General features: G+C 39.8%; 4 protein-coding genes across 5 annotated transcripts; 3 read left to right on the forward strand and 1 right to left on the reverse strand.

The window, feature by feature from the left end:
- Positions 1-68: 68 nt before the first annotated feature.
- On the forward strand, positions 69-2,695 carry eci1 (enoyl-CoA delta isomerase 1). The gene is made up of 7 exons (XM_029159467.3): positions 69-228; positions 815-937; positions 1,021-1,148; positions 1,238-1,384; positions 1,489-1,610; positions 1,733-1,911; positions 2,227-2,695. Exons 1-7 carry the CDS (start codon positions 186-188, stop codon positions 2,391-2,393), a joined length of 909 nt encoding a protein of 302 aa, XP_029015300.1. The 5' UTR covers positions 69-185; the 3' UTR covers positions 2,394-2,695.
- Positions 2,538-5,138, reverse strand: dnase1 (deoxyribonuclease I). Its single transcript, XM_029159468.3, has 9 exons — positions 4,954-5,138; positions 4,747-4,885; positions 4,434-4,522; positions 3,973-4,056; positions 3,747-3,862; positions 3,517-3,629; positions 3,264-3,418; positions 3,093-3,186; positions 2,538-3,010 (listed from the first exon to the last, which is right to left on the reverse strand). Exons 2-9 carry the CDS (start codon positions 4,882-4,884, stop codon positions 2,963-2,965), a joined length of 837 nt encoding a protein of 278 aa, XP_029015301.1. The 5' UTR covers position 4,885; positions 4,954-5,138; the 3' UTR covers positions 2,538-2,962.
- A 1,562-nt stretch (positions 5,139-6,700) lies between these two features.
- Positions 6,701-11,213, forward strand: nat15 (N-acetyltransferase 15 (GCN5-related, putative)). Its single transcript, XM_029159469.2, has 7 exons — positions 6,701-6,924; positions 7,627-7,742; positions 7,974-8,103; positions 8,476-8,572; positions 8,970-9,204; positions 9,376-9,541; positions 9,626-11,213. Exons 2-6 carry the CDS (start codon positions 7,633-7,635, stop codon positions 9,530-9,532), a joined length of 729 nt encoding a protein of 242 aa, XP_029015302.1. The 5' UTR covers positions 6,701-6,924; positions 7,627-7,632; the 3' UTR covers positions 9,533-9,541; positions 9,626-11,213.
- Positions 11,214-12,313: 1,100 nt separating this feature from the next.
- Positions 12,314-22,643, forward strand: carhsp1 (calcium regulated heat stable protein 1). Of its 2 annotated transcripts, XM_029159444.3 has the most exons (6): positions 12,314-12,406; positions 12,518-12,570; positions 20,468-20,603; positions 20,854-20,962; positions 21,067-21,189; positions 22,148-22,643. In XM_029159444.3, the coding sequence occupies exons 3-6, from the start codon at positions 20,513-20,515 to the stop codon at positions 22,308-22,310; spliced, it is 486 nt and encodes a 161-aa protein (XP_029015277.1). In that variant the 5' UTR covers positions 12,314-12,406; positions 12,518-12,570; positions 20,468-20,512; the 3' UTR covers positions 22,311-22,643. The 2 variants fall into 2 exon arrangements, with proteins under 2 accessions (XP_029015277.1, XP_029015276.1); XM_029159443.3 differs by lacking the exon at positions 12,314-12,406 and having other exon boundaries at positions 12,413-12,570.
- Positions 22,644-23,762: the final 1,119 nt, after the last annotated feature.

Below are 23,762 nucleotides of genomic sequence, written 5' to 3' on the forward strand. Positions count from 1 at the left end.
AACCTACACATTCCGTACTGCTGAGCGGCAGGTGGCGAAAATGTTTGGTCGGAAACTAGAAGGAGCTGTAGAAGAAGAAGTGCAACGATAAACCTCGCGAGCTGCCGTAGTTCCTGAAACTTTTTTTTGTAACGGAAGTATGTGTTTTTCAATCTCTCCCTGCTCTAAGCTTTAGCGAAGACACGATGGCGCTAAGAGCTGCATTGAGACACAAGTGCGGCTTATCTGGTACGTCTGCAGACGGAAGCGCACATAACGAACAGTTTGGTTTGATGCGTTGCAGCATTAGCTAACTAACAAACAGCTGGGCTCTGTGACGAACTGGAACAAAGGTTACAGGACACTCAGCTGGTTCTCCTGCAGGTTCCACTCATTCTCACACGGACTTTTTTACCATGTACAGAATATTTTAGAGGTTTGTCTCATGGTCAGAAATATCACCGTTAACTTCATTAAATTGAATTTTAGGATTTGAAAATCCTCCTAAAAAAATCACACATCTAAGAAAGGTTTTTGCATTAAATGCATATTAAATTGGTGCATTTAAGGCCAATCTGTATCCGTTGTAAGTTTATTTGAAATAATGTTTGATTAATGCTAAGCAGAGACGTCTCAGGTTCTCAGGCTCAGACGTTTTATTGTTTTAATATTAAAATAATTAAGAAGGAAATAAAAACCTGTTATGAATAATATTAAAGAAACTTTACAAAAATCTAAAATTTTAATAGTTTAGCTAGTTTTAGTTTAATTTGTTAGAAAGCAATGATCATTATTTAGGTTTCTCACTTGTGTCTGTGTGTCATTGTGAATTTAGCTGTTCTCACCCAGCTGGCTGTTGGCACCAGTCATGGCAGAGTGTCCATGCCTCTTCTGCTCAGTCAACAGAGAAACCGCTCCACCGCTTCTAGGGTCAGTGTTCACTTTGATCAAAGCACAGGTAAAGAGTTAGGATTATTAAATAACATTGGTTTTTAGAAGCATAAAAAATGAATTATAACAGCCTGGTATCTCTGTCTGCAGGTGTGGCTGTGATGTATATGCAGAGTCCTCCAGTCAACAGCCTCAGCTTAGATTTCCTTACAGAGTTCTGCATTAGTGTGGAAAAGCTGGAGATGGATAAGGGCTGCCGTGGCCTCATCATCACCTCGGTACAGAATTATGCTATTAAAAGCACATCTTTTTTAGGGCAAGCTGATGCACTTTTTGGTTTACCCGGGTGTGTGCTTCTTCAACCCAGAACCAGCCCAAGGTCTTCTCTGCAGGACTGGATATTATGGAGATGTATGGGAAGACTCCAGAGCGCTGTGGAGAGTTCTGGAAAGCTGTTCAAGAGATGTGGCTGAAACTCTATGGCTCCAACATGGTCATCATATCTGCTATTAATGTATGTGAAGACTCCTCTTTTACCGCCAGCAAGAGTCCGTATCACAGCAATAACCACCTGAAGAAAAGAACAAACTTGCAAATCCGTCTTCACTTTCTCCACAGGGTTCCAGTCCTGCAGGTGGCTGTTTGATGGCTTTGACAAGTGACTATAGAATAATGGCGGACAACCCACGTTACAACATTGGCCTGAATGAAACGCAGCTCGGCATTGTGGCTCCTTTTTGGTAAAGTGTGTGTGTGTGTGGTGGTTATGTAAACAGTGACGGTCCTTTGTGTGATAAATTAAACTCAGCTTTCTTTTTCACACGTGCCCTGCTGTGTTGTTGCATCACTGCTGCTGTTGCAGGTTTAAGGACACCATGGTGAACACAGTGGGCCACAGGTCTGCAGAGCTGTCCCTGGAGCTGGGTTTGCTCTACAGCCCTTCAGAAGCCCTGAAGATCGGATTGGTGGACCAGTTGGTTCCTGAAGACCAGGTTCTCACCACAGCTTTGCAGATCATGACAAAGTGGTTGGCTATTCCAGGTACGTCACACATTCGGTAGCGCCACACAAATATGTAGATGCTACTGTAAGTTTGATTAGTGGTACCTCAATATCCACCCTGTTATGGTAGACTGATAATATTTAGAGGAGTAGAGTCAAACTAGCTCCCTTCGCCTCTTTGTTCAAATTGATTTGTTGATGTGATGATGTAGAAGGGCATAACAATGAAATAAAATCAACGGCCTGGCATACTTCATTTACTGTTTCTGATCAAAACCAGTCAAAACAAATTGCAATGGTTCTACTGGACCGTGCTACCGCGATAAGCTAACCGCCCCCCTGTTCACCTCACAGACCATGCCAGACAGATCACAAAGTCCACAATGAGGAAGCCGACCATTGACAAGCTAATGTCCAGCAGAGAGGCTGATGTCCAGAACTTTGTGAGCTTCATCACCAGAGACTCCATTCAGAAGTCCCTCCGCATGTATTTGGAGATGCTTAAGAAGAGAAAGGCCTAGAGCAGAGAACAGAGGAAGCTCTGAGGCACACAACAACCGTGTTAACACAACCTGCTGGATTTAGTGTTCTAGTGCCAGTCTCCTACGCTGACACCACTGGGATTTAATATGTCTGTCTATAAAGTTAACTAATAATTAAACAGACTGTGTTAATATTTCTTTTTGTCTTTTGCTACCGGCATGTGGGGAAATCCAAAGTGTATCTTCACAAACATAACAGCTAATGAAAATGTATTTGAATAGCCCACAGTAGATTATGCCTTTTTCAGCCTACATTGATGAATAAACAGATGATTCATTGATTTATTTTTTATTTTTTATTCTACGTTTTCTTTTCAAAATGAATGTACACTTCTAATTTGCACATTCAACTAAAGAGTTGTAGCTTTGACAGTTTTAGGGCTTCCACCAGTGAGTTTTGTCACTATTTATTATCTGTGACTAGACACTATTTTTCTATGCCTCATTTTTAATTACTTTTGTAATTCATGGGTTTGTGGTTAGTGAGGTTCTCTGAACATCATTTCATCATCATCTTTCAACTGGAGAGAAGCCGCCAGATTTGTGATTCAGGTCAGCTTCACTTCGACAGGGAAATGGTCACTGACATCCAGTGCCTGAGTCAGACAGAGAAAAACACATTAACATGTAGCATGTGTTAATGAGCTGTGTTTCCTCGTATTCATTGTATGTTCTTACCAGATTCTGGCTAAGACTCAGCTCAATCATGTAGTTGTAAACCTTAGCACTGCTTTGCTGAACTCCTTTCATCATATCAGAAGTGACCACAATCCTGTAATACAAATGAGAGGTGGTACGAAAAGCTAGTGGCTGCCAAAACACCGGTGACGTGTCAGGGAGGTGTCCTACCTGTCGTAGGGACATTTAGTGTCTCCCACTGTAGTGTCCGCTTCGTTTGGGATCAGCCAGTGGAAGCTCTTGTCTGTGAAGAGACGGATCTGCTGCCATTCGGAGTCTTTTATATATGCGCAGCCTGCGTTGAAGTCACCCAGCAGCACAATGTTCTGCAGGTAGTTTCTTTTTGTTACTTCATGCCTGTACCTACTGAATGTGCACACATTGACTAAGCCACCCATTACTTTTAGACTTAAAAAGTATCTACATTAGTGCTCCAGCGAGTGCGGACGTCAGCCACCACATCATAGAGAGCGTTCACTTCCTTCACAGCGTCCTCTGGAGCCGTGTGCTGGGGGATCAGAGCAAAGTTCTTCACAGCTACAAAATGGGGAGGAGAGATGGGAAGATGAAGGATGCTTAAAGAAAAGAACACAGGAGATAGAAATGTGTATCACTGGTGTCTGACAGTATCAGTATCAGTCTCCATCTGCCTACCAGTATTTGTAGAGGAGAACATGACAACAAATGGCTCTCTGCTGAAAGTGTCCGTCCCACAGGACTCGCAGCCGTCGTCGTAAATGTAGCTCTGAACCACAGACACCATCTGTTCCCTGAAAGGAAACAATCAGCTCTTCTCTGCCACAGTTTCAACCTATCAACATGATGACCAGACAATTACTGCATGGTAAAATCACATTGAAATGTCTTTGCCTTTATCTACCTGTAGAGGAAGAGATATCTCTCCTTGTACGTGTTGCGACCCAGAGGTTCACTGACGATGTGGTCATATCTGAACTGAGAATCCCTGAGAGAACAAATGCAGGAACAAACAGAGTTAGATATGGGTCTTATCCTGAATCATAATGTGAGTTTATGAGCTTTACATGCTTTGATTCTACATCCATTCATCCATCCATCCATCTTCTACCTCTTAGTCCCATGTGGGGTCACAGGGCATTGAAGTCTATCCCAGCTATCTACGGGCGAGAGGCGAGGTACACCCTGGACAGGTCGCAAGTCCATCGCAGGGCAACAGACAGACAACCATTCACACACACACTCACACCTACAGGCAATCTAGAGTGACCCTAATGCAGCTGACGAATCGTGCCGCCCTTGATCCTACATATCCTATCATTAATACTGTACAGTATATTGTTTTTCCTTTATATTGTGTTTTACTTGTTGACGTGCTCCATGAGTTTCTGGGTTGCTGTCAGATCACTGTCTCTAACCTCCTGGATTAGAATGATGTCATAGCGATGGACAATCTGTAACAGATGTAAATCCCCAGTTATTGTTATAGGTAGTAACTCTCCTCTGTTCCACTGTTTAACATTTTTAACCAATATCAGGGACAAAACATTTGCTTTGAGGAGATGTTTCTTAGTTTATCTAGTATGAATTTAAATCAAATTTTGACATGACTTCTATTTTAAGGTTATTTTGTTTTCTAAATGCATGAGGATGCAGAGTAGACACTGGCTTTCCAGACCGTGCTGACGATGTCCATCAGAGTGGTGTTGGAGGCTTTCTTTATGCCAAATGCTCTGATGTTGAAGGAGCCCAGCAGCAGAGAGGCAGACGATGGCAGCAGGCTCAAGAAGACGCAAAAGTCCCACACCAGACGCATCCTGAGCCAAAGAGTTCAGAGTTAGTGGCAAACTGCTTTGTCTTGCTTTTGCTAAAAGTGTGTAGCTACCTGTTTCCGTGAGTCTGAGGAAAACAAGTAGGCTCGTTGTAGGTACAGCACAGAGGCTTGTCTGTCTGAATCCCTCAAGGTCCAATGACTCCTATGAGCAGAACCCCTGATGGCGTCCCTTTTGTGAGGAGTTTTGTTTACCTGCAAGCGCATGTGACCTGGGTTAAAGAGACGACATGAGTTGTGGAAAGATTTGAGGTCATGTATAATCGTGGCGCCATGTTGGAGGTGCTTAAACACTACTTTATTTTGATTGTTATTAGGTCAAATGATGGATATAAATTATGTTTTGCATGGTCAGAAACGTAATTTCAAGGCCACAAGTCAGCAACAAGTGCAAATGGAACTGAATGATAAAAATTTACAAATGCAAATTCAGGTAACACATTCAAGGCTGGGTAATGATTAATTTGGCATGGAGCTGTTTGGGAGTGTGATCTGCTACATTCTGAAGTGTGTAGTGTGTTCTTAAATATGTGAATAAATTCCATGTGGTGCCATGTAAAAACAGTCTACTTAAAAATTAAACTTTGAAACCTAATTGTAATGTGTAAAATACTATATACTTTAGATTTTAGAAAATGAAGTAATGTAAATTTTAAAATATTCACATATGTGTTTACATTGTTGAAAAGTTTGGAAATTCATATAAAACAGCCAGAGCTATTAGTGCTCAAATAATCTCATTCAAATACATTAAAGAGACTTGAGTATTCAGGTACCATTAGAAGCTATTTTTAGCTGCTCGCAGTAGCAATGAGAAAGCAGCAGATGGTAAAAGTACTTTTAAGGTCATGTGTGATAAAAACTTTTTGCACTTTTGAGTGCACTTTTGTGTCTGAAAGTACTTTTCTTTCTTATTTTCTTATATTCATTGATTGACTGAATAGCTCAATGTTTTATATTAAGCATTTTTTAATTACTATTTCAATATTGAAACATTATAATATGTTATTACAGAAGTGTACTGACTGAACAAAAAACATAACTAATACTAAATATACATAGCTCGTTTTTTTATTTTTTTTTTTCAAAATTCAACAATATTATGGGAGAAATTATTATTTTTAAGAAAAATGTCAATTTAAGCTGTTGTCAGGCCTATTGTTGTCTGTTGGAACACAGGCACAGATTAAGGTATATATATTTTCCAGTACAAGAGGAGCAAAGCCAATACGTGCATATTGGTATTTGGGAAGCGACTGTTTGGCTGACGAATTCAAACTCTGTCTTATTAAATTAAAATGTATGGATTGCCTTTAACTAAATTTTAAATGATACTATGTTAGAGCAAAAAAAATCTGTCAGAGGATGCAAGGCTAATTGTTCCGGAATGTAGAATCTGGAAACCTATTCCCAAGCTTTTTCCAGCAACTTGTGGTTTTCACCAGTGGACAAAATAACAGCTGAGACAAACTACATCAGCTGAACATAAAATGCCTTTTTTTCAGATATATTACACAATGCCTTAGATTAGACTAGATCGACAGAAATAAAATCCCGACTGATATGAAGATTTTGTACAGCATGAATATTTAACATATGACACTTTACATATGACGCAAACAATAATAATATTATATTGGACCAGTCTGGACTCTCTGAAGAAAATGGTAGTAGTTGAAAGTAGTTTGTGAGTAGTTTGTGAATAGAAAAAAAATCCCGAATCAATTCTGTAGTTGTCCAGTAGGTGGCAATAAACCACCAACGAACCGTTTGGATACTAACCAGAAGAAGAACGCTTTACGGTGACGTCTACGAGACAGAAACCGGAAGAAAACATCCAGCTGTTAGCGAAGCACAGAGAGCTTCTAGCTTAGCAATTGTTGTGTTATTGTCACAGCTATGAAACGACATTGATAGGAGACAGGGGTTTTATCATGATGTGCCCGGAGTAGTATCAACTGTAAATACCGAACCCAGGGAATTCAATTCTCTTCGAGTTTCTTCCAGTTCGGGTGTTGAAACAAGGTATGCTGTTAGCCTAGCCTAGCGTTAGCATGGGTTGGCTAACTAGCAGACGACAGCCATTCTTATAAAAGCCTGTATTTTCAAGAACTGTGTTTTCACTGTTGTCTTACGACGGTGATGGCTCTATTGTATCGTCTAAAGTGTGCTCAAACAGTCTCACTGAAAAATAAAGACTAAAATAAGTAGTAACCGGTTCAAAAACACCAGCTACTCTAAAAACGTGACATTTCTGCCGAGGTCTTCTGTGAGATGCATAATGTCCTGTTTGGAGAACAAGTTAATATTGTAATAAATAGGGGGAGTAATAAACTGTCAGCTGATTTCACGATATCGTGTTTGTTATTAGTTCACGTTTTATCTTCATGTAGCGTTACAATATTAAATAGTTAATAGTTTTATTTATATCTGTTTATATCTGTTATATTTATATCTGTTGATACAGTGTTTCAAATGTGAGAATTGGCTGATAAAATTAGGTTTTGCTGTACATCATCTGTACATCAAACATGCTATCATATTTATTAAGGGTAAGTTACAGTAGTGTTAATGCTATGGGGTCTTTCCTTTTTATTTACACATACTCTTACTCACCGCACTTTTCAAAACTCTTTCAGCACAACATTATTGTTAGTTTAGATTGCAATTCCCGACACTGTTGCTGTCTCACCAAGAGCTTTCTGTGCCTTCTGTTGGTCTATACAGGTGTGAATGAGTGACGTGGTGCCTCCCACAGCTCTCAGTGAAGTCCAGCTCCGCTTCCTCTGCCACGATGACATAGAGAATGTCAAGCTGCTCTGTGGTGACTGGTTCCCAATCGAGTAAGAAACATAATCAGTCAGCTAGGTTTAGCATGGAATAACATTTGGATTAACCCCAACATTTCACACATTTTAGTCAAACTGAATCCAGTGTGATGGATCCCATTAATGATTTGTGATTTATCCTTAGGTCTGACATTTCTACTTATCAAATACAGAAGAATCCTATTATTTTTATTTTGCACTTGTGTGTTGTTGATTTAAAATGGTTCAACACCTGTCTGACTTCAGGTACCCAGACTCATGGTATCAGGACATCACCTCCAACAAAAAGTTCTTCTCCCTCGCTGCCACCTTCAGAGGCGGCATCGTGGGGATGATTGTGGCTGAAATCAAAGGCCGGACTAAAGTACACAAAGAGGTGAGAGGTTCTGTTTCAACACAGAGTTGCTCCCATAAAGGACCCATTTATGATTTTTGAAGTTGTGTTTGTGCTGTTTGTTCACACTCACTAAGTTGCCATTTGGAAATGTCACTATGCATAATTGGATTTGCTAATTAGATGACCCTGAGACCCTTGACTGAGTACGTAAAACAGTACTGAGTGAACTTTAAAAAGGCAAGATTTGAACTCACAAAATGTATCTTTCATCAGCATAAGCATTCCTCAGTTACAAAGGTGGAGCATTCCCGTTTATTAATATCCTTCTGTTTAGATACGGCTGGTTTTGGTCCTTGACTTTTAATCTAATATCTAATATGTATTTTATGGTGGCTGTGTTGTGTGTTTTAGGATGGGGACATCTTGGCCTCCAGTTTTCCTGTGGACACACAGGTAGCCTACATCCTAAGCCTGGGAGTGGTCAAAGAGTTCAGGAAACATGGCATAGGTACTACTTCGTGTTCCTGGCTCATACAAACACAGACACTCTTGACAATTTCTAGTAGCATATACATTGATTGTTTTATTTTTATTTACTATTACCTGTTCTTTGTTCTGAATTGAAATAGGAAACAACCAATTGACATCTACCACATCTAGACCACCTGTTATTATAGAATTAAAAAATATTAAACTATGTATCTTTGTTGATCATTTAAGGCCTGTTTATTGTGCTTTCTAGTGTAATACCACGTTTCTGTTTATGAAAGCCCTATTTGCATGATTTACATAGTGAATTGTGACTTCTGTAAGTAAACAAAACACTCAAACAAACAAATTAAACGTCAACAAACGCAAACAAATTTCTCACTTTCTCTTGCTCTCTCTCCCTCTCCACCATTCAGGCTCTCTACTGCTGGACAGTTTGAAGGAGCACATCTCAACAACAGCCCAGGACCACTGTAAAGCAATTTACCTACATGTCCTCACTACCAACAACACTGCCATTCACTTCTATGAGAACAGGGACTTCAGGCAGCATCATTACTTGCCCTACTACTACTCCATACGAGGCGTCCTTAAAGACGGATTTACATATGTGCTCTATATAAATGGGGGTCATCCTCCCTGGACAATATTATATCCTTGTGTGGAAGCAAGAAAAGAAGCCACTTACTCACTACTTGTATTTGTCTTCAAATCATAATGTTACTTGCTGTGATGTTTGTATTTTAAAGCAGTCACACAGATTTGCAGACTAGATATTTAATATACATGTGATGATCATGTTTCCTTAACTGATGTCCTTACTGACTATATCCAGCACATTGGTTCAACCCTGGCCAGTCTGAGCCCCTGCTCCATCCCACAGAGATTATACCGGCAAGCCCAGTCTTTGCTTCGCTCTCTGCTACCCTGGTCCAACATCGCCTCTAAGACCGGAATACAGTACAGCCGAACAATGTGACACAGCATGGTGGGTGCATGGTGTAGAGAAGGGATGTTGTTTTTTGTCTGGTTTTATCTGTTCATGGATTTCTCATTTTCTCATCTCTTACAGGAGCACAGCTATTCCGTATCTCATCAGTCTTCCCCTGTGCATACAAAGATGTACACAAGTTCACTTTCTCAACTGCACATAGCTTTTCACAGCCTGTCTATGAACCAGGACTCAGCTTCAAACTGTGTTTGACCACCTTTGGCACCATTTACACAAGATCCAGGTTTGCAGTTGTAGTCGTGTTCCTACTGCTGAACAGGGCTATAGCATTGCAGCGTGCAGTGTTGTTTCACACTGGCAGACGGTGAGATCTAATAAAACCACAATATTTTTTTGTCGTTCAGTTACTATACTATTCCATTTATATACACTACTACTAGTGTACTAGGGGCACTACTATCCCCTAGTTACAGAAGTCACCTAAGTTTTCCCTATAATTCCAAAACTGAGGAGTCAAATGGTTTGTACCATGGCAGAAAAGCAGAGTAGAAGACCTGGTTCAGACATGATGCCCACACACACAAACATACGGGGGACCCTGCAGACTGGTTCAAGCCCTATCTTGTTTCTCTTTTAAATCTCTCCACTATTGTCACAGAGACTATGTATACTTGTTGTATATTATATATACCAAGCTAATATATAAATTGCTCTTATGTATGTCTGTTCTATGCTGTCCATAGACCTAGCTGTAAGCTAACCGATCTCTTTTTGTTTTTGAGTAGAATGAATAACTGATTTGAAGTCTATTCTAGTTTTTGACACACACACTTAAGAATAATTTAAATTAAACTGGACTGTAGATCTAGCTGTGTTAATAGGTTAGTGAGTTAAAATGAAGCTAATTATACCCAGGAATTATACCCAGGAAACTTTGAGGTGCAATGTTGCTGGGTAACAAAATATATTTAGTAGTATGGGGCCTGTCAGCATTGCTTCATCCATGGGTCATCCAGGTCATCCATGTAAATCCATTAAAGACTTTAGAAAGAGGTTCTAGAATATTTTAGAGGTTTTAAATTGTAACTGGCTGCAGTCATGTATATCTGCTCTGTGGCTGTAAAACTGCTGCTAATGTAGAGAAATGTTTTTAAAATTAATCCCCATAGTAGATTTTTGTGTCGGCCCGTACGAGAGGTGACAAAGGGAAATGTTCCTACTCTCAAATGTCACGCAACTTGTGCACCTGAATGCACACAGGTGTGTACGTGTATGTGTGTATATTTGTAGATGCAGACAAGATCTGAATTTAGCACCTTTAAGTGCCAAATGCTGATCGTATCTGTCTATGAAAGGTCACCCAAGATGCTGAGGCGTTGCTTTCTGAACAAGATTGTAGTTTCCCTCTATTTTATTGTTTTCAGTTGTAATTCATAATGAATTACAACCCTTGCTCCAACATTTTAGTCAGTCAGTAAATCTCTGTGACTGTGAAATACTGGGCATTTGTTATTAAAAGTGTTAGTTTAACAGCCATGGGCAGGTAACTCCAAAGTCAATTTCCAGATATTGTGTATGCAATAATTGTTTTTCATTTGATTGATTGTAAGGACTGTGTCAGTCTGACCGTCCCTGCTGTGTGACTATTCTACATTGTTCTAATGTTTTCATTGTGATTGTCATAAACCTGAGCCTTGTTTTCACAATACATCATTGTATCAGTTATTTATCTTAAAATAGGACTTCATGATAGTGTATATTTGCTGAAACTTAACTTTCCATCCTAACAGGAAAACCTAAGGATATCGTCCACCAAATAACATGACACAAATGTTTTCATAATACCCCTGGCTGTGATCATTAAACTGAAGGAATGCTCTTTAAAATATTGTTTCACCTAAAATATCCAGTGCCACAGTGGCTCTTTAGCAGATGTAGCATCCTGCCAAAAGAATGTATCTCTAACCAAACGAACCTAACCCTAACCTTTTATATTGACTACACGTGCTAGGTCCTAGCACTGAGGTGTGGGTAGTGAGATTTCAATTGAAGGAAGAGAAAGTAGGTCATAGAAAGAAGTGGGTTCCTGTGCAAAGTTTGGTTCTCAGTATTTCAGCTTTTAATGTGATGTGATGCTGTTACAGTAATTTTGTTGAGAGCAAGAAAACAATAAGCGTATAGCAGCGTATAAAAGCGTATAGCAGGGCATAGAGAGCAGCTGCAACACCGCACCCTGACCTTTAACTAATACTTTGGTCCTTCCCTAAAACTGGAATTCTACAATAAAATTACACCTATGGTCAGTGCCGGTCAAAGAAAATAAATAATCTGTTAAATTTTGTATGTGATCTGACCTGAGCGTTTCTGAGTCCATATATAGTATCAGTTAATGTCAAACATGATTGGAAATAATTATACAAGGTTAAAAATCTGTGTACTGAACGCTTGGAAAGTTCACAGAATAGATTTACTTTTTGCCGCACATGCAATGAAGTTATATGGGCATATACATGCCACCTGGATTTTTTTATCTTGTGAAGTTTTCTGTGTTTCAGAATTTCTTTTATAAATTTGATGTTCGAGCATTTGATCGATGAATTTAAAATTCTTTCAGTTTTTATTTTTTCACCATTGATGTAGAAGTCAGATTAGGTTCATTGTTAATGTTGCTTAACTTAATCTTATACGTTTCTAAGGCAATATGAGTAATTTCACTTTGCAGTTATTAGTTCTCTGGCCAGTGTTCTGTGTAATCGCTTAGAATGTATTTCTTTAGGGTACACTGCGTTGTTTTTAAGAGCGCACTGTTGCGTCTCTTACGGTACAGAGCAGACAGGTAACGTCACTGTTGAACCAGTCGCTTGAGTAACACCCATTGAGAAGCAGAGCGCGCGCTCTGGGGTAGACATTTATTTTGCTCGACACTTTAATACGCAACTCTATCTCTGTGAAGCTCTGACCAGAGGTACAATACAAGAAAACACTGTAATTTACTTTGTTTATAATTTGCAGCTTTATTGTCTTGGAGTCGCGAAAACATCCGTCGTGAAGTTGGAAGCAACAAGGTGAGTAAAAAACAGACGGCGTTTGCCCCGTGAACGCCACACGACAAAGTCCAGCAGCACTTAGCTAAGTTCATTAAGCTATCAAGTTTTAGAAAAACATACATGCTAACTTACACCATCAGCTGTATTAAAATGTAATACAATTTGCTAAACGCGGAAATAAATTCCTTGTCTTTGCAGTTGCAAAACGAGTTGTTCGCTGTCGCGAACTAAAATTCGTTTCCTTTCAAATTTAGGAGCAAACAAGAGTGCAACTTGAAAACCAGCAACGGCAAAAAGTGTGTTGTTCTATACATTTTATATATGCGTTTGTGTAAGACAAGGCTCATTCAGAGACTTGAAATTGTTTAATAGCATGAATAGTGAATGAATGGAGGTCTTCTAGCGTCTGTGGGTGATTAATTGCTGCAGGATGTCGCCAGTATCTGTCAGCAGCTCATTTTAAGAGTGTGTGAGTGTGTGTGTATACACATAACCCATAGAGGACAGCGGTGTTGGGCAATAGATAAGTGTGAGTATGTATGTTTGTTTGTGTCTGGTTCTAGAAAAATCCCCAGATTTTAAAGGGAGGCGGTTTTGACATGGTTTCAGTTGGTGTGTGGTGGCGTTGTCAGATCAACACACAGACAAAATATAGGCAGATTCACACGTCTGGACGACATCAGACAGTGAGATTTCGGCAGACGCCGAGGCTGAACCATGATTTTATCACATATGAGTGAAAATTGCTGCCTGTCTTAGCTTGTTAAGGGATGCACTGGGGCCATCCCATTCTTTCAGATACATCACTTGAAGAGACCTCCTATTTTACCAGCAGTGTCACTTGTATTCCACCATGCACATGTACAGTATTGGTATCGGCCAGCAGCAGATACTATATGGCTAGCGATGGTGTTGCCCATGTGAATAACTTGTACACATGATTTCACATTAAAACATTTCCACCTTAGTCCCTACTTAAAGCGGACAGACATCATACATTGTATTGTGTTAAAATGTGTTCTAGCTCAAAGCACCCCTCCTATTTCCTTTGATAACGTCATTGCGGATAAGTCATAAACATCAACAGTTTACTCAGAAATTGGGTATTTCCTTCTACAGGATTTCACTGTTTTTTTTCCCCAGACTACATAATCACGTTTTGTAGTCTGGAGTCAGGACACAGCTTCGCAGTGATTCAGGAAAACAGCCCTGCCTGTAAACCGTGCATTGATGCATGAAGCATTGATGCAGGCGTGTCACACTGCTGAGAATGAAATATGATCTAGGGTGTTTAAAGCTTATCAGATCCCACGACACTAAACAATCATTGAGAATGACAAACACTAGAAAAACCATGAACATGTTACAAAGTTACCAACCAAAAATGACAATTTATGATCAATTGAAGCATCTTGCAGCAATTTATTTGCAGGAAATACAGAGCTTGGCTCACTAATGTTACATGATGACCTTACATTGTTTTGTTGCACTGGCACCCCCACTGCGTTGCCAGATTGAATCCATTCAGATGAATGGGAGGCCCACATATTTTCACACATGGCTCCGATTTGGCACCACTCCAAGCAGCCAGCCCAGGCTCTTCATAGAGATACTGTTTCTTTCTAGACAGAGTCAACAGAAAGCAATTTGGCAAATGTAGCAACATATGTGAGCTAAGTGATAATGTGTACATGTAAATATACAATACTCCTGTTTGATTTTGGCACTAATGTTTTTTTTGTCTAATTAAAGTTTTTGAGGCTAAAACAATTGTTTTGTAAAACAGAACAAACAACATTCATAAATAAAAAGAAAAAAATGCACAAAAACTAAAATAAATGTGTTCACTGGGTTCTACTCTTTACCCGTTGAATAAACTTTGAACTAGAGGAAGAGAATGAATAAAAGAATTCTGTTCTATAATAGTATTATTAATTGAAAATAATGAATATTTAGCATCCTTTAAATTACAGACTACTAATGAAACTACAGACAGGAGCAGAAAAATATGGGGATTGTGAATGACATAGGAAATGGGCAATTCGATACAGGAGAAAAACTGTAAGCTGCTAATGCAAACAGGAAAACACTCATGAAATGACATTTGAGGTGTGTGAAAAGTTTGAGATTGACTAGGTGTTTCTTTATGGTGTTGACTTTTTGTCTCATCAAGTGTGCATCTGCTCATGTCACTGCATTATAACAAGGAGAGGAACACCATCGGCGGACCACTGAGCTGCTACGCCATCATAAATGTTTGTTGTCAGAATGTCCAGTGTGCCATTAAGCTGCACTGGGTTTTATGGCTGTGGCTTTCTACCCTGCCAAGTGGGGAAATGGAGCTTATTATGAAGGCCTTACATGTTGTGCAACCTGATCTGCTATGATAGTCCCCTGTGTGTTCTGGCTGTAGGCAGTATAGCAACAATTTCCCAGATAGAGATGACTGCACACAGGTTAAATGTTAAATGGAAGACAGGGAAAAAGGAGGAAAGACGGGCACTGCACATTCACTGTACTCTTCTGGCTACGAGTTTTCCACAAGATTGCAGTCGTCAACTGCAGGTGTGCTCTGATTCAAAAACAAATACATTATTGATGGTTTCATGTCTCCACTCATGGTCGGGGCGGCTTCTAACAAGAAATGGGCAAGGAGTGTAGTAGTGCCTCCTAAAATACATAATGTATTTATTTTCTGTGTGTTACTCTACAAACTAATGTATTTGTATGTGTTGATATGTAGATCTATTTATTACCTACAGTTTGCCTGGAGGGCAGATTCCCCTCACCTCTGTCAAAGGTGTGTCTCCTGAAGGCATTTATGATCTTTTAAGGTAGTCATTTGGAAAAGATGTGTTTAAAGGCGTGATGTAAAACAAGACTTTGCTAAACCAGTATTGTAAAGTCATTGTAATCATCATAGATTAGTTAGAAACAATTTCCTGCTTATTTACAGATCCACAGCAGCACCTTCATGTGTTTGTGGGCCTGTGCACCTCAGAAATGTTACTTGAATGACCAGACAAACCTGTGAGTGCCCTAATGTATTCTGGCTGATTTTACAGTAGCTCCATGTTGATGCAGTTCTGCTGTCTCCATAGACCCTTTAACAAACAAACCACTTTTTTAGAATATCAAGTTGGTCCTGTCGTTAATGTTTTCTGGTCATATTACTGAATCGGTGTGTTGCAGATGGTCAGTAGTTTGTTTATTCAAATAGTATTTGTATACCAATCTTTCACTCAATGGTGGCACATCAATTATGAGTCTGCAAAGTTTGTGTAGTAGGTCTGTGGGTTTGATGACTTGACTAGTGTTTCTAGTGAATGGCCAGTCATTCTTTTATAATGCAGTTTTTTTCCAGGTTTGTTATGAATCAAGCTAGGTTCATCTGTGAACTAAATAAAAAGCTTCTAGGTGTATATATGACCACAGGAGGTTCATGTGTATTAATATTGTAGCCTCAGCAGAGCACATGATTATGAGTTAGGACACAGCAGTTCTCAGGTGTGACATTACTGTAATCTGTGAGGTTTTCCTACTTTTAGAGCTGTTGTATCGGAGGAAAAGGATCAAAAGGAGCCACTGCTTTGCACAGCATTGTCTAAATGAATCTACATTTAGGTAGAATGGTTTTACTGCAAGCACTGTCACCTCACAGCAGTGACTAGTATATGTCTGCGTGGCGGAAGCTGTAATGGGCTTTAGGAGAGTCTAAACACAATAAAATCACACTTGCATCAGCTGAAAAATCTTCCCCCTCTTTGCTAATGGCACAGGGTGAGACCTGGATGTCTCCTTTTCCTGCTGTTTTTTGGATTGGGTGGTTATCAGCAGTTGTGACAATAATTAATAATTGGAAATTATAATTGGAGGCAAGAATGGGAAGGGAGATGAAGGTTAATCTGGAAATTGTCATGTTATGAAAGAATGGGAGTTTATTTGAGTCTAGACGAAGTAAAAAAAGATAGGTAAATAGAGCAGTAGGTCTTAAATGTGACCCCTTGAATGTAAGCAAGTGTTTTACCTTATAAACGTTCCATATATTCAGTTTTCTACTTTAAAATCCACCAACTGACGATAATAAATCATGTTTGGCTGCTGCCAGTGACTCGTTTGAAGACCAAACCAGTCACAGAAACTATAAGATTAGAGTGTCATACTGAATAATGATAGTGGGATAGCAGATCATGTGAAACGAAGCATGCAAATAAAAGAGGCACCAATAAACAAATCCAGCTACGTTCAGTACGCTCAGCTTTTACAGGTGTCTGTGTGATTGAACCTGCGTTGATGGTGGTGGGTGACTTATCAGATTGTATCAAGACGAAATCTACGTCACATTTGGCCTTGTGCATACATACACACACTCACCCTCTCAGGCTGACTACAAGGCACACAAAGACCTTAACATAATAGACCTATGAATGCTTTCAGCACTGGCAACGTAATGTGTCATAAACAGCTGCCTTATGTTCAGCAGGATGTGAGCAGCCTGAGCTACCTCATTTGATCATCAACCACACCACAGTAACTAACTGGGAAGCCAATGGGGTTTAAGCCTGAAGCAGTCATTGTGTCCTTTCTTACCTGGCAAAAGTTGTGACCCACAAGAAAATTAACATTCTATGTTAATTAACTTTTCAACCATATAAACACAAAAAATGCGACATGCTTGTTCTCTATTTTCTATCTTCATCTATTTCTGTTACTGAGCTATGTTTCTTTTTCTTGCTGGATTTGTTTTTTTTTTTTTTTGCTCACGTTTCCTCGTCTGAGTTTCCCTGGGGGAGACAGAGGAAGTTGCAGAGAAACAAAGGATGGAGAACAAATTATGGCTCAACAAAAGCGAACAATTAGGGGTGATCATGTTAGTCCAGCTCCTCACACATTTATCTTACCCTGCTGCCTGCAAAGTTTCTCACCCTCTTTATCTACAATGTCTGTGTTCTCTCGCTTCCATCTTGAAATGCAGTGTTTTATGCAACCCTATGTTTATAACTAGAGGGAAAGAAAGTGACCAGTATGCTAGTGGTTGCTGTGGGTCAGGGCTTTGTGTGTGTTGGTTCATGGTTTTGGTGCTGTATTCTAGTAGGTGGTAGAAAGGTAATTTTTATTCACATTCTTCCTTAGAATTAAAAACAGAAGTATTTCAGAATTCAGTGTTTCAGCGCTTCACACAGCCAGTCACATTTTTTCATGCCATGACATGACATGAAACTTGTCAATTAATACCACACTCGTGCCAACAGCAGAGAGTTTGGCAGACCAGTGACAGAAATGAAAGCAGGGAAACAGCCCAACTCGACTATTTTCTGAAGTAACACAATTTGCAGCAGCTACATAAAGTTTCTGTTAATTGCTGGGAAAATTCTTGTGACACTGCTTCCCTCGAGCCAAGACCAGCACAAGAGCTCATAATGCTTTTTTCTGACTGTAGAATAAATAATAATAAATAAATATTATAATAAATATTATAATAATAAATGTAACTCTGAGGTATAAGAATCGGATGCTGTCAGAACAAGTGTTTTTTTTATTTTATTTTGGTTTTCAAATCTGATGTAACTTTTACAGGAAGTAAAAACTTTTTTTTATTTTAAAAATTTGCGCCAGACCAGAAATGCCAAGAACAGTTCCTTTTACAAATGGGATTTCTTAGTCTGTGAATGCGGCTGTAGATGATTGGATGCTGTTTGTGCGTGACGAAATTCTAAACCAGGTGAAAATTCAGGTGCTCATTTACACACTCGCTATGGTTTGTGATCATACAGTACAATGAATATGTGTACGTATATACACAGCAACAAGTCACTAATGTATTGAAATGCGCTGGTGAGAGCTGCCGTCCTAACAGGTGGTCTGAGCTGAAGCAGTTCTTGTATGATGAATGTTGAACAGGTCTCGCCTGATGACGTTGCTGCCATCACATTTTCCACCATGACTCTGTCACGTTTGTGTCTTTGCTGAGAGTCAGGTTACGTTTATTTAGTGTGTATGTGTGTTTCTGTGTTTTAAGCCTCGCTGCTATTTGCTGTTACAGCAGGACCTTTTTGTCCTGAGAGCAACATCATGGAAAATTCCAGTGGTGACTGTTAGAGAGCAGCTGGACAGCTACACAGTTTTAATTCAGCATTTCCCATTTAGCTACTAAATGTTTCCTGAGCTTTACCTTCAACATTAGATGCTACTTTAATGTACGTAAGGAGTGGGGATGTGTGAGAGCCTGTGAACGTTTGATATTTGGTTTACATATGAAATGTGATGTGTTTGTCCACCATCTCCCTGAATGTCCTGTCTTTGGCTGCTGGACCGATCAGATGGGCAGTTACTTATGCCACAATGTCTCGACTTATTCAACACAGTTCCCAGGTTCATTGAGAAAGTAATCAGTGTTACATCTGTTTAGCACAAATTAGTTGGGCACAAACTGGGTTTGATTCTGAAATTCATAACGTTTTGAATCATATACTGCAGTGTGAAATTTGTAGTTATCTGGCCACAGCGAGGCAACTCGTCACTATGGCTCTTAATGTAAGAGACTTTCCAGGTCAAATCGACCTTATCTAGTTTTGCGAGCCTCCCTCAGACATTATCTTATCCGACACATTTCCATTTTACCCCCTTCCTACTTCCTGTGCGCTTTAAAGACGCCCTCTTTGCCCTTTTTTTATACGGCAGCTCCACATGTTGATATATATCAATATCTTTACTAAATGTAATCAGTTTCCATATATAATGATAAATTTGTTTGCGTTACTACACACCTCGCACATATTTGCTGTGCAAATAAATAATGGAAAAGTGATTTTGTGAGTGTTGTTCCTCCAGCAGGAAATGTGCTGTCCAGAGAGGCTGTAATTCTATTATCCCCATGACTATTGGATTAAGATGGATCAGACACACTGGGCTCTGTGATATGAAAGTGCACGATGTGTTCAGGCTCCTGCTTCCCATGCAGCTGTAAGAGCCTTAAATATGCTGTGTTTAGCTCCTGGGCAAACACATTATAAATGAAATGAACCCTCTGACCTAGACACATCTGAGGGATACCCACTCTGTGAATCTTTACTTATTCAGGCTTTTGTCACCTTTTATTCTCCTTATTCAGACTACGAACAATGTGAGCTCATATTGGATATGTTTGTCCTTTATAAGGTCACAATAGGCATTAGACAAATCCATACAGGCATCTTTTGGTTGTGACCTGAAATTCCCCCTTTTTACAGTAACTAATTGTTTTATTTATTTATCAGTCAGAGTGAGCAGAGTAAGAGAAAATTAATGATAGTTAGTACTTTTATCCATCGCATTGTGATTTAATGCTGGACTAACCATGCTTGATCGAACTCACCTTGACTCTCTTGCAGTAGATCTGCATTCAGTGGCTTCGTTCATAATGTTTCTTTTGGCCTTTGCTGTAAGTCCTTTAACAGCTATTGAAATGATATGTGGGTATTTATGAGCTGACCTGCTTCTGCTGCCTCTCATCGCTCCCTTTATTATATTTGCTTCACACCCCCACCTCCCCCTTGTTTTTCTCAGCAGCTCTCTTTTAACAATTAGCTGTAATGGAAAAGAGCTCAATGGAGCTTTTCTTTTCTGCCTGTCCCTAATTAGTTGACATAGCTGGTGATGTAATGGCTGATACAAGTCCCAGGCCGCAGTGAATGACTGGACTGTTCTTGGTTTCTGTTGGGTTGCAGTGGTGTCGGCTTGTCCTCAAATTGTCGTTGCTGTGGTAACTGGAGTTCTGAGAATCCCACCAGCAGGTCACTGATTCAGTGTTTTTGGGAGCCTTCATGTTTCTGAGCTGAGATTTAAAAGAGGCTAAAAAGTAATTGTAATACCTGGGTTTGAATGCCTACGTGTCTGTGTTGGTGCCATGAGGTTTCTTCTTTCTTGTCTGTCTTAGGTGTTGGACAGCCTCTGCAAAGCGACCTTTTCAACCTCTTCCGTTATGTCCTCTGACACTTCCCTCATGCAGGGGTCACGAGCAGTGACCCCTCCCCTAACCTCACCCGGATCCCCCCGCTCACCATTGTCTCCAGGTAAACAGAGATTTCCTGTTTAACATCTCTGAATTAGATGTTTTGTATGTTTTAGATAAAACTCTGTCTCAGTTTAGACCATCTCATAGTGTGACTGCTGCTATGACCCACCAAACAGCCAGTAAAACTGCATAAAATGACAAAAAAGACACCGTCATTTATAATATTCATTAAGACTATGCCCTGTCACACGCTGGGGATTTCATTTTCTATTGCCTGCAAATATAACAGTGATGTATGTTTTCACCAGGATCCCTGCAGCTTCCTGTCCATAGGCCCAGAGACCGCTCCCCATCCCCCATGAGAGGCTACCTCATTCCCAGCCCCCTGCCCACACGGAGGAACAGGACCTGCTCAGCGTAAGGACAGGCTGGTCTTGCTGCAGAATGTTGCTATATGTTGCCTGCTATATGACAATGTTGCTATATTGTCAAAGTCCATCCTTCCGTATTTCTCTCCACAGGACAGCTCGTGCATCAGAAGGTCCAGTGTTTACTGGTGTTTGTAAATGTTTTTCCCGCTCCAAAGGACACGGCTTCATCACACCATCGGATGGGGGCAGCGACATTTTTGTCCATATCTCAGAGTGCGTGTTTCAAATAATGTTTACATTTATTATGGACTATATTTCTGATTTTTCTTTCACTATTTTATCATTAAAGTTTGTTCTTTTTATAAAATGGGTAGATGCGCTTTAAAAGTTCTATACATAATTAAAAAGGCTGCCAATGCAAAGCAGGTGCAACTCTGCAACTAGTTTGATCCTGTCTGAACATTTCACTCACCTACAGCCACATGTCAGGCAGGCTGTGGAAAGCAGTTTCCATAGCGATAATTATAAGGGTTTTTTCAACATTCACACAGGTTTTTTGTGTGTGCATGTTCACAGGGTGGAATAGGTTTGATCTCGGTGTCGTTGACTTGAGAGGACTGCTTTGTTTTATTTTTTGTCATTAAACAACAACAACAGGCCTCCTATGTAGGGGGGTAGACACACACACACACACAGTAATAGGAGTGTGTAGGAAGCCATCAAATTATCTATTGTCCTTCACTATAGAGCCTCTGTCATCACCCACAGGCTTATAATATGAAGCACTGGAATGGGTCTCTCTAAGATATACATTTATGAGAGACCGTAGTTGTCACAAATATTTGTGTCAAAAAAGCAATACATTGAAACAGCGACCGTTAGACGAGCACGAGCACCACTTTAAAATGTCCCCCAGCAGTCCAGCCAGCTCAGCATCTGTTTCTTCTTTTATATATGACTATTCAGTCATTCATTTGTTAAGCCACAAGCCATCTTCTTCTGCTTGGTCCTAAAGTTGTGTGAGACATACTGCTGTCGAGGTTTATGACCGATAGACAGGCCGTTTGCTGGTATGTCATTAAAATCCACACACCACAACCAAAACCTTGACTAAGGAGAAAAGAAACTAACTGAATAGCTCGTTGGTCACAAGTTCACAACACTAACGGCATTTGGAGACAAGTTTTACTGTCTTTTATCTAAATATTTAATTTCCTGCCTTTTCTCACAGCATTGAAGGTGAATATGTGCCAGTGGAGGGTGACGAGATGAGCTACAAAGTCTGCTCCATTCCTCCTAAACACGAGAAGGTCCAGGCGGTGGAGGTGACAATAACCCATCTGAAGCTGGGAACCGTGCATGAGACCTGGTCAGGACACATCATCAGCAGCTGAAGGCTGAATGTCCAAGTGTGATAGGATGTAAAAAAGAAAATGAAATTAAGGAGGAGGTTCTAGTTATAATCTATGAAACATGAACCATCTTATAGCTTGCGTTTGTTGAAATTTTGGAGATTTCCCTAACACTCCAGCAGATAGGTAGACTATACTATAGTTTGGGAAAGCATGAAGACATTCATAATTACGGTGACTGATGTTTAACATAGAAAGTCATCATTAGTTTTTGTAGCTTGGAATTGTTTCATACCTGCTATCATCTGTATCTCGTGTGTGTGGATGACTTGACAATAAAGAAAAGAAAGTGAAATAAAGCATTTTCAACTGGTTTGTCTTTGTGAATTCACATTTTTTGAAGAATATAATCTCATAAGAAGTGTGTCACAGTACAGACTTGATTGACCACAGCCACGGCAGAAGAAAGGATTTGCTGCCCTCTTCTGTTCATGTTGATCTAGTACAACTGATGCTTCAGATGTATGTCATATTTCAAAAGGCGTAATACCAAGCAAAATACTACTTTCAATGGCTGTATCCTCCATTACTTATATTTATTCTGTGGTACATTTTACTGTATCTACTTGTCTGACTTTGTCAGAGGACAGACATTGAATGTCGAAAGCAAGCAGTGGTACATGAGAACTGGGATTAACAACCACAAGGATGGAACAGTGCTTAAGTGAGTAAAATACTTACTATGCTCCACTTTTTAATCCATCCCAGACCAACTGTCTGATCTGTAGCCAAAATTCTGATTCTATTCCTTTATTCAGTTTTATGATTTTTTTTCCCTGAGCAATTATAATCAGAACGCCTTAAGTAACTGCCAGGCTGCAAAATGTTTTTCAGTTCTGGTTCATCATCTGACAAAGAAGCTCCTCAACTATCCGTAGTGCGCAATTTTGAATCACAGTTGAAGCCTAAAAGCATTAACAATAAAAAATAGTAATACTAGTATATACTTTGTACACTTTACTGCATGTTTTCTGCAAGTCTTTGAATAAGTCTATAAATACTATATAAATAGTTTTCTTTTACCTAAGTAAGGCGTACTTAAAACAGACAAGTTACAAGCGACTCTGTTCTGCACCGCCCTTAACTGAGCAGCAGGGGGCAGCAGAGGTCACCTGACAATCAGGAAACACTTTAGGCGACATGGATGCCTCGTACATGAGCCTCATTGGTAATTACTTGATAATTAATAATCTATATATCATTATATGTGACACAGTGTATCGGTAATGACACTAAACAGGCTCAGTGAGCGCAAACTGTGAACGGTGATGATCTGGACTATTTGACGGGAGAACAATTCCTAAAACACCTGATGGCAAAGGCACGGGAATAAGACGTTTTGAAAACAGGCGTCAGAGAAGAAGCTGGGGGTGAAAACAAGAGGTTGTAAAGAGAAGGTGGAAAAAAGAGGGGGGTGTATGGGTGAGGAAAAGG

This window comes from Betta splendens, chromosome 8 (assembly GCF_900634795.4).
Source record: "Betta splendens chromosome 8, fBetSpl5.4, whole genome shotgun sequence".
Taxonomy (NCBI): Eukaryota; Metazoa; Chordata; class Actinopteri; order Anabantiformes; family Osphronemidae; genus Betta; species Betta splendens.

What these genes read in the sequence shown, in the direction of transcription:
- carhsp1 (XM_029159444.3), top strand. Translation starts at nt 20,513, where the DNA reads ATGTCCTCTGACACTTCCCTCATGCAGGGGTCACGAGCAGTGACCCCT. An exon ending in AGGAACAGGACCTGCTCAGC is followed by an intron (nt 20,963 to 21,066) that starts GTAAGGACAGGC and finishes TTCTCTCCACAG; the next exon opens with GACAGCTCGTGCATCAGAAG. An exon ending in ATTTTTGTCCATATCTCAGA is followed by an intron (nt 21,190 to 22,147) that starts GTGCGTGTTTCA and finishes CTTTTCTCACAG; the next exon opens with CATTGAAGGTGAATATGTGC.
- nat15 (XM_029159469.2), top strand. Translation starts at nt 7,633, where the DNA reads ATGAGTGACGTGGTGCCTCCCACAGCTCTCAGTGAAGTCCAGCTCCGC. An exon ending in GGTGACTGGTTCCCAATCGA is followed by an intron (nt 7,743 to 7,973) that starts GTAAGAAACATA and finishes GTCTGACTTCAG; the next exon opens with GTACCCAGACTCATGGTATC. An exon ending in CATCCTCCCTGGACAATATT is followed by an intron (nt 9,205 to 9,375) that starts ATATCCTTGTGT and finishes TGATGTCCTTAC; the next exon opens with TGACTATATCCAGCACATTG.
- dnase1 (XM_029159468.3), bottom strand. Translation starts at nt 4,884, where the DNA reads ATGCGTCTGGTGTGGGACTTTTGCGTCTTCTTGAGCCTGCTGCCATCG. An exon ending in CTCATGGAGCACGTCAACAA is followed by an intron (nt 4,057 to 4,433) that starts GTAAAACACAAT and finishes TTGTTCTCTCAG; the next exon opens with GGATTCTCAGTTCAGATATG. An exon ending in TGAGTCTTAGCCAGAATCTG is followed by an intron (nt 3,011 to 3,092) that starts GTAAGAACATAC and finishes TGTCTGACTCAG; the next exon opens with GCACTGGATGTCAGTGACCA.
- eci1 (XM_029159467.3), top strand. Translation starts at nt 186, where the DNA reads ATGGCGCTAAGAGCTGCATTGAGACACAAGTGCGGCTTATCTG. An exon ending in GGCATTGTGGCTCCTTTTTG is followed by an intron (nt 1,611 to 1,732) that starts GTAAAGTGTGTG and finishes CTGCTGTTGCAG; the next exon opens with GTTTAAGGACACCATGGTGA. An exon ending in AAAGTGGTTGGCTATTCCAG is followed by an intron (nt 1,912 to 2,226) that starts GTACGTCACACA and finishes TTCACCTCACAG; the next exon opens with ACCATGCCAGACAGATCACA.